Source organism: Cnephaeus nilssonii (assembly GCF_951640355.1).
Source record: "Cnephaeus nilssonii genome assembly, chromosome: 22".
Taxonomy (NCBI): Eukaryota; Metazoa; Chordata; class Mammalia; order Chiroptera; family Vespertilionidae; genus Cnephaeus; species Cnephaeus nilssonii.
In genome coordinates this window covers 21,795,546-21,809,272 of record NC_137093.1, presented here as the reverse complement: position 1 = coordinate 21,809,272, position 13,727 = coordinate 21,795,546, and the positions used below count along the sequence as shown (strand labels likewise).

General features: G+C 48.0%; 1 protein-coding gene across 2 annotated transcripts in view; it reads right to left on the bottom strand.

The window, feature by feature from the left end:
* Window positions 1–1,269: 1,269 nt before the first annotated feature.
* The window catches only part of OR10D3 (olfactory receptor family 10 subfamily D member 3), a 35,134-nt gene continuing 22,676 nt past the window's right edge, over window positions 1,270–13,727 (bottom strand). The window contains exons 3-11 of one of the 2 annotated variants that reach the window (XM_079763150.1): window positions 10,665–10,757; window positions 10,094–10,149; window positions 8,071–8,206; window positions 6,110–6,323; window positions 3,954–5,116; window positions 3,749–3,855; window positions 2,737–2,879; window positions 1,895–2,229; window positions 1,270–1,642 (exon numbers count right to left, since the gene is read on the bottom strand). In XM_079763150.1, coding sequence (XP_079619276.1) covers window positions 8,152–8,206; window positions 10,094–10,149; window positions 10,665–10,757 — 204 coding nt within the window. In that variant the 3' untranslated portion in view covers window positions 1,270–1,642; window positions 1,895–2,229; window positions 2,737–2,879; ... (2 more) ...; window positions 6,110–6,323; window positions 8,071–8,151. Of the gene's footprint in view, window positions 1,643–1,894; window positions 2,230–2,736; window positions 2,880–3,748; window positions 3,856–3,953; window positions 5,117–6,109; window positions 6,324–8,070; window positions 8,207–9,798; window positions 10,150–10,664; window positions 10,758–13,727 lie in introns of those variants that run through there. The other variant, XM_079763151.1, reaches the window with a different exon arrangement.

Here is a 13,727-nt window from a genome sequence, read left to right as displayed (position 1 = left end):
ACGGACCTAGGCATATGCCCTCGACCGGAATCGAACCTGGGACCCTTCAGTCCACAGGCTGATGCTCTATCCACTGAGCCAAACCAGGTAGGGAAAGCGTCAGTCAACACCAAAGGAGAGGAATGTGACCATATCTAACACACCTGCATGGACATGATGAACCCTTTCCCCGACAATCCAAAATCTTTCAATCTATCCACACAGAGAAAGGCCCAAAATACAAAAAGACTCCTTCACAAAGCCAAGTGACTGCCGTGGTAGGAAACTTAGAACATACTTGTAAACTCAAATGTCTGTAAAGTCATAATTAAAACCAGACCATGGAAAAAAGTGGTGTTAGTAATTGTGCAAATAAAAACTGTGAGAACTAGCAAGAAACATTACACGGAGAGACATGCAGCCTTACTTACATTAAAATGGGAATAGCTGAAAATTATTGATCTAGAACACCCTGTTTAAGTAAAAGTAAAACCTTAATAATGTCAATAGAACAGTATACAAAAAAAGAAAGTAATGAAATAGAAAATTAGGATAAGGGTAGGAAGAAATGGCAAAGCCGTTTAATTTTTTAATAGAACGTACAATGGACAAATGTGTAGCAAGATGAAAGAAAACCTGGAATCTCAGAGGGAAAGCTGGGGTTGGGTGGTTGGGTGGGAAGAGATCAAGGCAAGAACTTGAATGCATACAGGCATAACCCCTGGGCTCAATCAATAGGGCGTTAAAGGCCTGGAGCAGGGGGGCGGGGGGCGGGCTAGAAGGGATAAAATGGGGGGGAAAAAAGAGGACAATATATAATACTTTCAATAATAAAGATTAAAAGAAAAGAACAAAGTTTTATTATAAATGAAAGGAATACATAACTATAGGACAGCAGAGATAAAATGCAATACATAAGGAACAAATTCAAAATGTGTAGAAATTGAAGAAAAACAGAGTAAATATAACATTCCCGAATCAACACATGAAGACATGACGACCCTCCGACAGGCAGGCGGTTGGTCAGTGGGCGCGGGCTCTCCATCTTCCCTGAGCAGCGCACGCGGCTCCTCCAGGTCCAGGGCGGCGGCTGCACCAGCCTCAGGGAGGTCGCCACGGAAGGCGGTCACGGGCAGCACAGTGGCCAAGGAGCATCATGTCCAGGGTGGCGGCGGCGGTGGCAGCAAGCAGTGGGCTGAGGGTGGCGTGGGCCAGGGGAGGGTCCCCAGGCTGTGCTCCCCCAGCCTCTTACCCCAGGGGAGGGCACCCACGGCCTGGTGTGCTGAGTGCCTGCGCCCGGCCACACCTGCCCAGCCCCCTCTCAGGCAGAGGATGCAGGCCGTGCCTCGCCTGTGCCCGGGCCTCTGGCCCCCTCTGTGCTCCACACCCGGGGCTTCTCTGAGGCCCCACACCAGGGCTCAGGGCTGTGCCCGGGCCTCTGGCCCCTCTGTGCTCCACACCCGGGGCTTCTCTGAGGTCCCACACCAGGGCTCAGGGCTGTGCCCGGGCCTCTGGCCCCTCTGTGCTCCACACCCGGCGGCTTCTCTGAGATCCCACACCAGGGCTCAGGGCTGTACTCCTGGGCCTGTCAAGGTTTGGGGGTTGCTCTTGGGAAACGCTTGTCACCGGACGTAGATTGCAGGGTTTGTCTGCAGAAGGCCGCCTGTAAAGAAACACCACCACCACCAGGCATTTTAGGAAGAATAAGGGGTCCTCATGGTCACCCACCTTGCGTTCCTGGCCTAGCAATCATCAAGAGGGGGAGCCATGAGCACCAGGGGCCTGGGGCAGGGGAGCCTGCAGACCCCTGGTGTCCAGTGGGGCTGTTGCTCAATGTGCTTAGTTCTTGCCTTTATTGGGGGCCGTTGGTTAGTTTCCAGACAATATCAAGCTTCTTCACCCCACCCGAACCCACCTTATGCTTCATGATGATCAGTTAGGAGAATGCCCAGGACCAACAGTCTCATCTCCAGGGGTCCTCAACTTTTTAAACAGGGGGCCAGTTCACTGTCCCTCAGAGAGAAGGAGGGGAGTCGGAGAGTGCGGGCGCACATTCCACACATGCGCACTGTGGGCCTGGGACGAGTCGGCTGCTAAGCAGGACAGGCAGTGGTGGTGGCGGCGAAAACACCCGGCGGGCCAGATAAATGTCCTCGGCGGGCCGCATGTGGCCCGCGGGCCGTAGTTTGAGGACCCTTGGATTAAGCATTCGTTGATAATGGTTAACAGGTAAGCAATGGATAAATCATCCTGTAACACGAAGTACACAATAGATTAATTAAAATGAAAAACATATTCTTTCTATTCATATGTAATGATTTGTATCATAAAATAGCAGTTTTTGTGTTTGTTTTTCCATGCATGAAGCAAACTACATCAGTTCATGGATATTATAAATACAACAGCCAATTCCACAGTGAATTGGGAAGAAAGGATATTTTTGTGCATCTTAATATATATTTGTTTAAAACGCCCTGGACCAGAATCGAACCGGAACCCTTCACTCCCAGGGCCGACACTCTATCCACTGAGCCAACCCGGCTAGGGCTGCATTTTAATATTAATGAACTCCCACAGGAAGAAAGAATTGATTACATGATGGGGAGCAGCAAAAACCTAATAGAGGCTCCTGAAGTCCATGGAGAATGACTCACTGGTCTTTCAAAACCCAAATTATCCTGTTTTTGTGTGTGGAGAATAAAAACAAAAAGAATTTTCTAGACTGCCAAAGAAAGGCCAGCAGCGCTCCGTGCTCACCTGAGACAGAGGTGGGGGTTGGGAGAAGAGAAAGGCAGACATGTGGGCAGGAGACTGAGGCTCAGTGACCCCATTAGCTTTACGAACCTCCTGCGACCTCCAATGACCGAACGTGAGAAACCCTGGGAATCCGAGCCCAGCACCTAGGACACAGGGAGGAGTCCATGACCACCACCTCCCGTGTCTAACCGTTACGGCATCAGACGTCACACCCCGTGACGCCCAGCCCCTTCGCTGCAGTCCCCTAGTGTCACGTGCAGAATAAAATCCAGAGCCCTGCGGGGGCCGAAACGGACCTGCGTGCCCTCCCCTCCCACCACCTTTACCACCTTGTTCCCTACCGCTGCCCCACTTCTGCGCAGGGCCACCCTCCCCTCCTGCTGCCTCACCCGCCCACAGGTGACTGGGGAGCACCAGCACTCACCGCTCCCCCCATTGAGCCCCGGGGCTCCCTCCACACTTCCTCGGGGCTCTGCTCAGGTGCCTCCTCTTCAAGGAGGACTCAGGGAGCACCTGTGCTAGCTAGCTGCCATCCTGCTCTTTCATTCCCTCCGAGGGGGGCCACTGGAACCACTTGTCTGTCTCACCCCCAAAGACATACGTAAGATGCCGTGGGGAAGAGAAGACGTCGCTCACAGGGGGAGACCAAGGAAGGGCCATTGGGTTATCACCGACACTAAAAGGCTCTGTGCCGACCCCCGTATGGCTATGAAGGAGACGCCTGCAGCGGGGCCTCCTGGACTGCAGGCCAGCACTTTCCCAGCACAGACCCTGAGGGCTTACTGTTCCCAGCTTACAGCCTTCGCCCAGACCTGGGCAAGGGGAGACCTTGGAATCTCCCAGCCACAAGGGTTTGATGTACTAAATCGATCATCATGGTCACCCACAAATCACAGTCTTACAGACAGGCGGTCCGTGTTCCCGGACCATCTCTCACCGAACGCCCAGCAGTGCCCGAGGAAGAGTGGTCTGCACAAGCACTGCCCTCCGGGGTGCCCTGAGGGGGTCCTACCTGGGTGCCCGCTGACCCCACTCAGTGAGAGCGCCGAGGAGGACGGAGGTTCCGGGGTAAGAGGAGAGCAGCAGGACTGCTGTTTGCATTCCGCCCGCCGTCAGAGGCTGTGAAAGAAGCATCGTTTGTTAATTTGATAAAGAACCGTCCAGAACACTATGCCCATCCACTTATTATTGTCTAAAGATTCTTTTCTTCCACAGACCATGATTGAGAGAGGCTTTGAGAAGAATGGCGTTCTCGGGTGTGCAATTTTCAGTTAAGCGTAGACACTCATTTCTGTAGTCGCTTCCTGTTGGGTGACCATCTGCACAGTCTTTCCTTCTGCAAGGGACGCTGCAACGATGTTTTCCCACTAAAGCGCCCAGTTGAGAAAACCTCGTGTGGGCTCAGTGGATCCTAATGACTTTCTCCCAAAATAATCAGCAGCAGTGATGAGCTAATTGAGCTTCTACTTCCTTCATTCTTCATCATGAAGAAAAAGGATGATTTTTTTAAAGAACGGTTTCAACACAAGAGCTTCCTCTCAGCTGACGCCCAAGTTAATGTACTTGAAGCAACATGACCTGAAGGCAGTGACATGTGTTGCGATGGTAGACATGCCTCGGAGTGACGAGGCAGTGACCGTGTATCTCAGAAGGCCGCCTCGGTCCAGGACGTCACCAAACTGCCACCCCACCTCACTTCACTCCTATTCGCCCAGTTCGGGCTCATGCTCTAAAGTCCTCTTCTTGATTCTAAGGCTTTCTTAAATCCAAACCCTCAGCAAACCAGGACACACACAGACCCAAACATCTGCAAGAGTCATGCAGAGGCATAAAAGTTCTAAGTGAACAGAGCACCAGGTGGGCCAGAATTCCTGCCTCTGAACCTCTGTGTGACCCGCTCCTTCCCCCTGAAGTTCTGTTTCTATGTTCCTACGAAATGAGTTCTGCCCTGGCCGGTTTGGCTCAGTGGATTGAGCATCAGCCTGTGGACCGAAGGGTCCTGAGTTCGATTCTGGTCAAGGGCACATGCCCCATCCCAAGTAGGGGGCGTGTAAGAGGCAGCCTATCAATGATTATCTCTCATCATTCATGTTTCTAGCTTTCCTTCTTCCTCTCCTTTCCCTCTCTGAAATCAATAAAAAAATATATATATTAAAAAAAAAGAAATATGTCCTAACTCATAAAGGTTTCACAGCCTGTTACAAACATACCTCAGGATGTAAACATGAAGGGGGAGCTACAGGCATCAGACTTGCCTGTGTAAGGACGCAGCTCAGCATCTCCTAGAGGAACACGGCCAGCAGCTCAGGGGACCACGCACGAGGCAGGAGGCCTTCACCTGAAACGTGTCCTTGCCCGAGAGGCAGCTCCGCACAGTAACCTACAGGAAACACAACACAGCATGAGACCCCGGGAGGGCGATTTCAGAGAAGGCGCGCCTCTCCTTGGCGAGTTCCATGTTACATGGACGTTGTTATGGACCCTGAGCATAAATGTGCGTAGAAGTAACCTCAGAACTTGGATCCCTACTCCTCTAAGTTGATGACTTGACCCCTGTGATTCTCAGGTTTCTCATCGCTAAAATGGGGTGATGTCTTGCAAGTCATGTTGAGTATTTGGTGCCCGACCCCCTGTCCCACCTAGCCACACACACATTAGACTGTAATTATATTATTGGCAAATATACTAACGTGACGCTGAATGCAGCAATCAAGGCTATGGACATATTTCTATGTACATTTTCTTACGTGGACAAATATTTTTAGTTGTAGAAAAGGTGAGATTGGAAGAAGAAGTGAGATTGTTGACTCATTGTTCATGAGGCTTTCAAAATGCTCACCAGCAGCAACGTTGGAGAGCGGGCGTTCTTTACACTCTCACCCACCCTGGGCATTATTCATATTAAATACATGTCAAGCTGAAAGTCACACCCATGCATGTCATTGTTATAATTTTATTTCTGTTACTGTCCCTTTTCCAGTGTTCATGTGGTAGCTGAATTCCTACTCGCCCTGATCCAGTTTCAGCCCAGATGTCAGCTCAGCTGTCTAGTTTTTCTCAGTCTCTTAGGCAACACAAATTCTTCTCTATCTGGGTTCCTATCCACAAGGGTGGAGACGGCCCTCCGAATGCATTGTGGAGTTATTTGAGTAGAAGTCTCTTTTTTAATTGTGTATTTCTTAATTCACTGGTGCTTTGCTTATCCTAGGTGCAAACTGTGCAGCTGAATGACTAGATGGGAGTATTTTTGGTTTCTTCTTGTTCTAGTTTTTTTTAAAAAAATCCATTGTCCTAGGACTTGGAGTCTACTTGCAGTGCTAGAAGGCAAAGGACCCTATTTTCAAAGGAACATAAGTTATTGCTCATTACTCACACGCACAACAGGAATGGGTTTAGTGACCATGAAACGTCCCAGGACATCCAGGACAGACATCGGGATGTGATGATGGCAAAGTACAGGTAGTTCATGCCACAGATACCCCGAGGACAGACTGGCAGCCAGGCAATCCCTTGCTTCAGAGATGAGCTCTGGCATCATGTGAATGAGGCCAACCACAGCCCAATAACTGCACCCAGAGCACGACCCCCTGTAAAAGAAAAATATAAAAGCACAGTTTTAGAAAATGGGAGAAATTTATTCTGTTAAGTCATAGCTGTCACTGCCACACTATCAAAGTGGGTGGGTTTCTAAGACCTGTCTGTCAAGAGAGGGAGGGTGTGTGAAGGGGCTGCTCCCACGAGCCTGACATCACTTCACTGTTGATTTCCAGTTCCAGGACACTACAAGGTTCCCAGACCCAGGCTGACCATTTCCATTATTATTATTACTAGAAGCCCGGTGCACGAAATTCATGCACTTGAAGGAGGGGTCCCTCAGCCTGGCCTGCACCCTCTCGCAGTTGGGAGCCCTCGGGAGATGTACGACTGACGGCTTAGGCCCACTCCCCTGGTGGTCAGTGCACGTCATGGCGACTGGTCGACCAGTTGAATGTTTGCCTCCTGGTGGTCAGTGAATGTCATAGTGAGCAGTTGAGCGGCCTCAGCATGTCATCAGCATATTATGCTTTGATTTGGTTGAATGGCCAACTGGACGACTGGACACTTAGCATATTAGGCTTTTATTATATAGGATTATTATTATTATTTGTATCTATATTTCTAAATATGTTATTTAATTTTGTGGGATAAACAGAGCTGAGCTTTGATCATTTTGACTCTTCCATTACGTTTCTGAAAATATATGGAAGCATTTAGTGTCTCTGAGAAGTCAATAGACGTGGAAATGTGTGCCCTGTATTTCCTGCTCAAGATATTCCCTTTAAGGACAGCAATATGGCAGAGAGATCAACACAGGCTTCCAATGGAGGGAGACCGGAGTCTGAATCCCTGTGACCTCATTACGAATATCAAGTACATGTGCGAGGGTCAGAGAGATGAAACTCACCACACATGTTCTGTGGCGGGAAATCATAGCAACAGGGACCACTCAAGAACAATGAAAAATTAAATGGACATGGTCCACAGTAATCCTTGTACCGTGCATTAATCACAATGTAATGAGCATATTTGGAATACTTGTGTGCTAGGCCTTCTTCAAAGCACTTCACTTATTTTATGTGATTCAACCTTGTAATCCTATATAATAAAAGCCTAATATGCTAAGTGTCCGACTGTTCGTTCCACCTTTCGACCAGTTGCTATGATGCACACTGACCACCAGGGGGCAGATACTCCCACTGGTAGGTTAGCTTGCTGCGGGGGTCCTACCGACCGGGACTGGGTGAGAAGGGCCAGACACGCCCTGGAGCAGTCCCATGGTCCCTCCCTGGCCCCGATTGTACACAGATGGAGTCCCTCGGCCTGGCCTATGCCTTCTCGCAATCCGGTACCCCTCGGGGGATGTCGGAGAGCCAGTTTTGGCCCAATCCCCACAGGCCAGGCCGAGGGACCCCACCGGTGCACGAATTCGTGCATGGGGCCTCTAGTAACCTCATAAAACACATTTCGTCGTCATTTTATAGACAGTCAAGAAATAAGCTTATGGACATGATGCGATTAAGTCACAGAGCCAGGATTGGATCCCGGCAGCCTGACCCAGACCCTGCGTTCTTCAGCATCGTCCCATGTGTAAACATCACAAACACAGACATCCCACGAGTGCCCACTATGTCTCTGCACACTTCAAATGGGACCAGGAACTGAGGCTGACCGAGACTAGAATTGGGATGGACTGTTGGTTCTATGAGTACACAAGGATGCAGCGGCTATCCTAGCAGAGTAAGCATTGACATCGTTCTCACTCGGGCAGGGAAATGCCCGCTAATTTTCACTTACCTCTTCAGTGCCTCCTCACAAAGAGGTGGGACGCGGAGAAGCACCCGCAAGTGGACCAGAGACGATTTTTACGTCTCGCTTTTATGACAACGACTGCATCCTCGGTGGGGAGATAGTTCCTAGGAGGATAACATGGCTGTGAGAGAAACATAATCAGGTAAGTACATGTATTTTACATTAGAATCTCCATTGTAGTGTAGTTGTTTCATTCATTTCCAGGGCCATTCATTGGTTCCCCCCAACAAAATCCATCTGTTTGGCCTTACCTGTGCCAATGCTTAATGACTCTAAGAAAATAGCAATAAATCAACTCTTTTGTCTATAATATACCGGAACATGTTATCTATGCGATCAAATATAACTTTTTAAAGATAATTCCAATGTGAGCGGTTTAACCGTTATTTAATGAAATATACATAAAATATGAATTAGAAATCAATGTCACACTCTTTGTTTTAATTTCTATCACATAGAAAGCCTTAAATTGCTGTACTTTGCCAGTTTCCTATCCTCACTGTTAAAACAGCCTTTGTACTAGAATGCCGAGGGAATTCGCAGACAATACTGACTTGCACACATGGTCGCTGCGGGTTCCGGCAGGAAGGCGGAGCTGGGGAAACGTTGCTGAAATGTGAAACATTAGAGCTTCTCCAAGTCCAGGGATCATGGCCCGTTCCCCTCGCTGAGCCCCAGTCTGTGCTGAGCTTTTTGCACAAATCAATCCAAGCGTCTGTGTCCCCTCATCAGGAAGGTTGTCAATGAAAACCTTCAGGAAGGTTCTATTTGAAAGGTTGGATATCTCATATAGGTTTTAAATGGACACAAAAGCATTCAGCTCTCAAGGAGAAAAAAAAACAAAAAACTAGGACGGGTTTATCTTCTGCTCAGAGCACCTGACAGTTTACAAACTTGATGCCAAAAATAAACCACGTTAAAACCAAAGGAGAGGGGTGTTTTTTATTTTGTTTTTATTTAATCCCTGCTGGAGGATGTGTTTACAGAGAGAAAGCAGGAGAGAGAGAGGTTAGGGGTGAGGGGAGACAAACATTGATGTGAGAAACATCAATTGGTTGCCTCCCGTACGCACCTACCCACTGGGGATCACACCTGCATCCTAGGTATGTGCCTGACCTAGAATCGAACCCGCAACCATTTGGTGTAGAGGATGACGCTCCAACCCATGGAGCCACCCGGCCAGGGCATTCTGTCCTTTTTCTCTGTCCCCTTCTACTCCAGGTCCTCAGGGCCCCACAGCTGCTCAGGGCCACTGGGGATCGAGCCTGTAACCTGGGCATGTGCCCATGCCAGGAACTAAACTGTGACCTCTTGGTTCATGAGTCGATGCTCAACCACTGAGCCACACCAGCTGGGCTCATTTTAAAGTGTAGTTCAGTGGCCTTAAGGACATTCACCTTGTTGTGTGCCCATCACAACCATTCATCTCCAGCACTTTTTCACCATCCCAGACAGGCACTCTGCATTCCTATATTAGTATCATTACCCAAATCGTATCATGTATGAGCCTCTGTGTTCTTATTGGACAATAGGGTTGATTGAAAGAAAACTCTTGCTTAGCAGATGCTAATGTAAGTAGAGTGACCAGTATAAAACCTAACAGAACTGAAGGTCACACATGACAACTCTCCTTGCCCCCAAATCAAACTTATACTTAAAAAAAATATTGGACTAGCTCCAGGTTACAGCATACTGATTAGACATGTATGTACCGTACAAGCAATCACTCCAGTACGACGAGTCCCCTCCGGTCAGCATGCATAGTTTTACAATATAATCGACTACATTCTTAGGCTGTACTTTATGTCCTGGGTGCTGTCACTTTAAGACGTCTCCTCCTATCAGTGATGAGCCCGTGAAAGACTTCCCATCAACACTCACTCACAGGACCTAGGGCAGCGTGCATGTCTTGTGCACTCACCTCGTCAGGTTCTTGTTTGTGAAGTGGACTTAACAGGGAGACACTATGAGAGCAACATTTCCATGGAACAGAACGAAGGGGGCTTACCGGAGGACCCGCTCTTTTTCCTCGAGAACGTGCCTCCGAGAAGGTCTCAGATGGAGCTAGGGGAACACAGAACAACGGTCAGCACACGGGTGGCTGCTCACCATGAGTTCCTTAGGGAGCTCGGCTTGCTGTGGACAAGGGGCCATGGTGTAGGGAGGGGGCTGGGTACCAAGTATGGATGAACCACTGCTGGGTCGTCGTACTGGGTGGGAAAGATGGCAAGGAAGAAGAGAAGTAAAGGTATGAATTGAGAAATCTTTTTTTTTAATGTATTTTTATTGATTTCAGAGAGGAAGGGAAAGAGAGAGTGATAGAAACATCAATGATGAGAGAGAATCATTGATTGGCTGCCTCCTGCACGCCCCCCACTGGGGATGGAGCATGCAACCAGGGGATGTGCCCTGACCGGGAATCGAACCCTGACCTCCTGGTTCACTGATTGATGCTCAACCACTGAGCCACACCAGCTGGGCTGAGAAATCTTGTTATAGATATTTTCTTACACATGGGAAACGGAATATGTGGCAGTTATTAAAAGTGTATCAAGTTAATGATGGAATTCCCACAGTACCTTGTACTTGATCCATAGGGTAGACCTGGATCGTTCGCCAGTAGAAATCCTTATGGACAGACTGGATTTCGTTGTCATCTGGATATACCTTACCTAATAATAGACAAACATGTAAATTGACTGTACCTTCGCTACGCCTATAGCCAATCAGAGTGACTATGCAAATTAACCCAAAAAAGGTGCCGGTTAATTTGCATACATAGGTGCCCAGGGCCTGTGTCCCAGGAACATCCTGGCACCCAGGTCACTGTGATGTAAGGCATGGTGCACGAGTGGACCCCCTGCGATCGATTGCAGGGAGCTGGGGGTCACTTCGGCATGGTGCAGGAGCGGACCCCCTGTGATCGATCGCAGGGATCTGGGGGTCGCTTCGGCCTGGTGCAGGAGTGGACCCCTTGCAATCGATCATATCTGAAAACAATAAGTTAGACACTTGGTGTTGGTTGAATTTGCATAGGCGCTTGGCTGACTCTAGGACAGTGGGGAATGGACAATTCTCTATTTTTCACAGGGATGTGAAGTGTTACAGCTCGTGGAGAAGATCTGGAATCATCTCCTGTGATCCCATAGCAATCCTGTGGGGTGGGAAAAGTAGCCCTAACATTATTCTTGAGGTTTCTTAGAGAGGATGAGTGACTTTCTCAGATTAACAATACTAATTTGGGATTTATCCCCAAGGGGATATTAAAAAAATATTTTTATTGATTTCAAAGAGGAAGGAAGAGGAAGAGAGAGGTAGAAATATCAATGATGAGACAATCATTGATTGGCTGCCTCCTGCAAGCCTGAATAAACACCTATCCTCCAGTGGAAGCCCCGTGAGTGAGTGACCTCGGTGAGGGCACACAGTTGACCTTTTCCTCTCCTCTCCTTACACTATCAGCTGCCTCCTGCTGTTTATGAAGATTAGTGACCACTCCTAGGGACCAGGGCTCTTGTTTCCCAAGGGCACATGCCTGGGTTGCTGGCTTGATATCCCCAATATGGGGCATGCCAGAGGCAGCCGATCAATGATTCTCTCTCATTATTGATGTTTCTCTCTCTCCCTTCCTCTCTGAAATCAATAAAAATATATATATTTTTAAAAATTCAGACATCTGCTCAAGTTCAGGATTTAAAATTCCTAGGCCATTGTTCTTTGTATAACAACCAGTTTACCTGAAGCCAACCCCACTTCTACTGAATCAGGCAAAGGTGTCAACAATGCTGTTGGTGAATGCCCCGCCCACACTCAGAGGTCACAAACACGCACAGTCATAACCAGGTCCTGACACGGTCGCGGGCTGTGTGTGCAGAGAAGATGGACCCCAGCTTCCTAGAGGAGGAGTCTTATCTATGAAAAGTCTGTATTCTCAGACCCGTGAATCAGTATCACCATGTAGTATTTCTTCCGCCCTAACAGGAGTTTTTCTGTAATGAGACAGGTGACCAGCCATAGAAAAAGCACTTGAAGGGTGAGAATGGACATAGTCAGGCATTATTTTAAGATATCCTTAAGGGAGACCCCTTTTTTCTTAGAGCTACAAATGTATATAAAACAGTAGGCAATTTTATACTTATATAACCTTTTATTTCTCTCACCTGTGGACATTACCTACTTTTGTCTGTGTCTAACCCTCTATCTATTTGATCATCTATCTGTCCCCATCATTTCACGAGCCTATTTCTCCACCTGTCATTGCTTGTTTAAAACACTGGCTATTGGTTGGTAATTAAGTAAAAACAAACACTACATTCTCATAATTGTTACCTCTGTGGAAGTAAATAAGTTGAGTGATAAGATAAAGATATCTCTTAACAGAAGAATTTTTGACAACATGGAAGGTAAAAAAGGAAATGCATTCCATGTCACCAACTGACACCTAGACACACATTCTAAGGACACGAATGGGAAACTATCACAGCAATGGAAGCAACATGCCCCAATTATCCTGAAAACAATAAACATTCCAGGATAAAACAGAGATAAGGTGGGCTAAACACAATGTCAATTTCCCTTTACTGCGTGAAATGCTTACCCACCTACACATCTCTACAATTCTGGATTCACTTAGGGCTTCTGTAATTCATGATTCTAATACATTTTTTAGAAAGTAAAAACGTACATGTCATGTTTTCCCAATGAGCATTTTTCTAAGAGCTGAGGGTGCCGAACATCACAGGACACTAGGTATTTACAACTCTACATGACAGCTGTCAGGAAAGGAATGAACACGCCGAGAAGACAGGGAGAGAAGTATCGCCTCGCCCACTGGAAGGGACAGCACGCCCTGGGCCCCCACGGACATACCTCCGAAACACGAAACCAGGTTCCCCATTCCAAGATTTGTCGCCACACAACTAGCAATGTCTCCTGCTAAACACTCAGCACAGAGAGTGGCCGTCAGGACCAGGCACCAGCTAGATATCACCCAGGACCATTGTGACAGGGCATCCCGGGCCTCCAGTGTGACGTCACAATGCACCCGTGGGCACAGCTGCTGGGCTCAGAGCCAGAGTTTCACATCCTGAAGGCCAGAGGCACCCAGCATTCCGCTCCGCCTTTGAGGACACGATGGATTGAAAAATGGCACAACCCCAAATACAGTCAATCGTGAGAATTTCAAGTTGAGAAAAAAATAAAGCAGACACATTCACTCTCCCACGCGAGTCTCAGACAATTCTTTTTCTCCAGCTATCTAAAGATTCCACTTGCAGCAGCCCCGGGGGCAAAGTTCCCCCCACTTCATCCGATAACAGTAATTTCACAAAGACCAATGACTTTTTTTTCTTTTTAATCCTCACCTGAGGATATTTTTCCATTTTAGAGAGCATGGAAGAGAGAGGGAAAGACAGAGAGAAATATCGATGTGAGAGAAACACATCAATTGGTTGCCTCCTGCAGGAGCCCTGACCAGGCCGGGGAGGAGCCTGCAACCGAGGTCCATGCCCTTGACTAAAATTGAATCTGGGACCCTTTGGTCCACAGGCCCAGACTCTATCCACTGAGCCACACCGGCTAGCGCTAGACCAGTGACTTTTAATCTTTTTATCTCAAAGAACGGCCAGCTCTGTCTCCTGTTT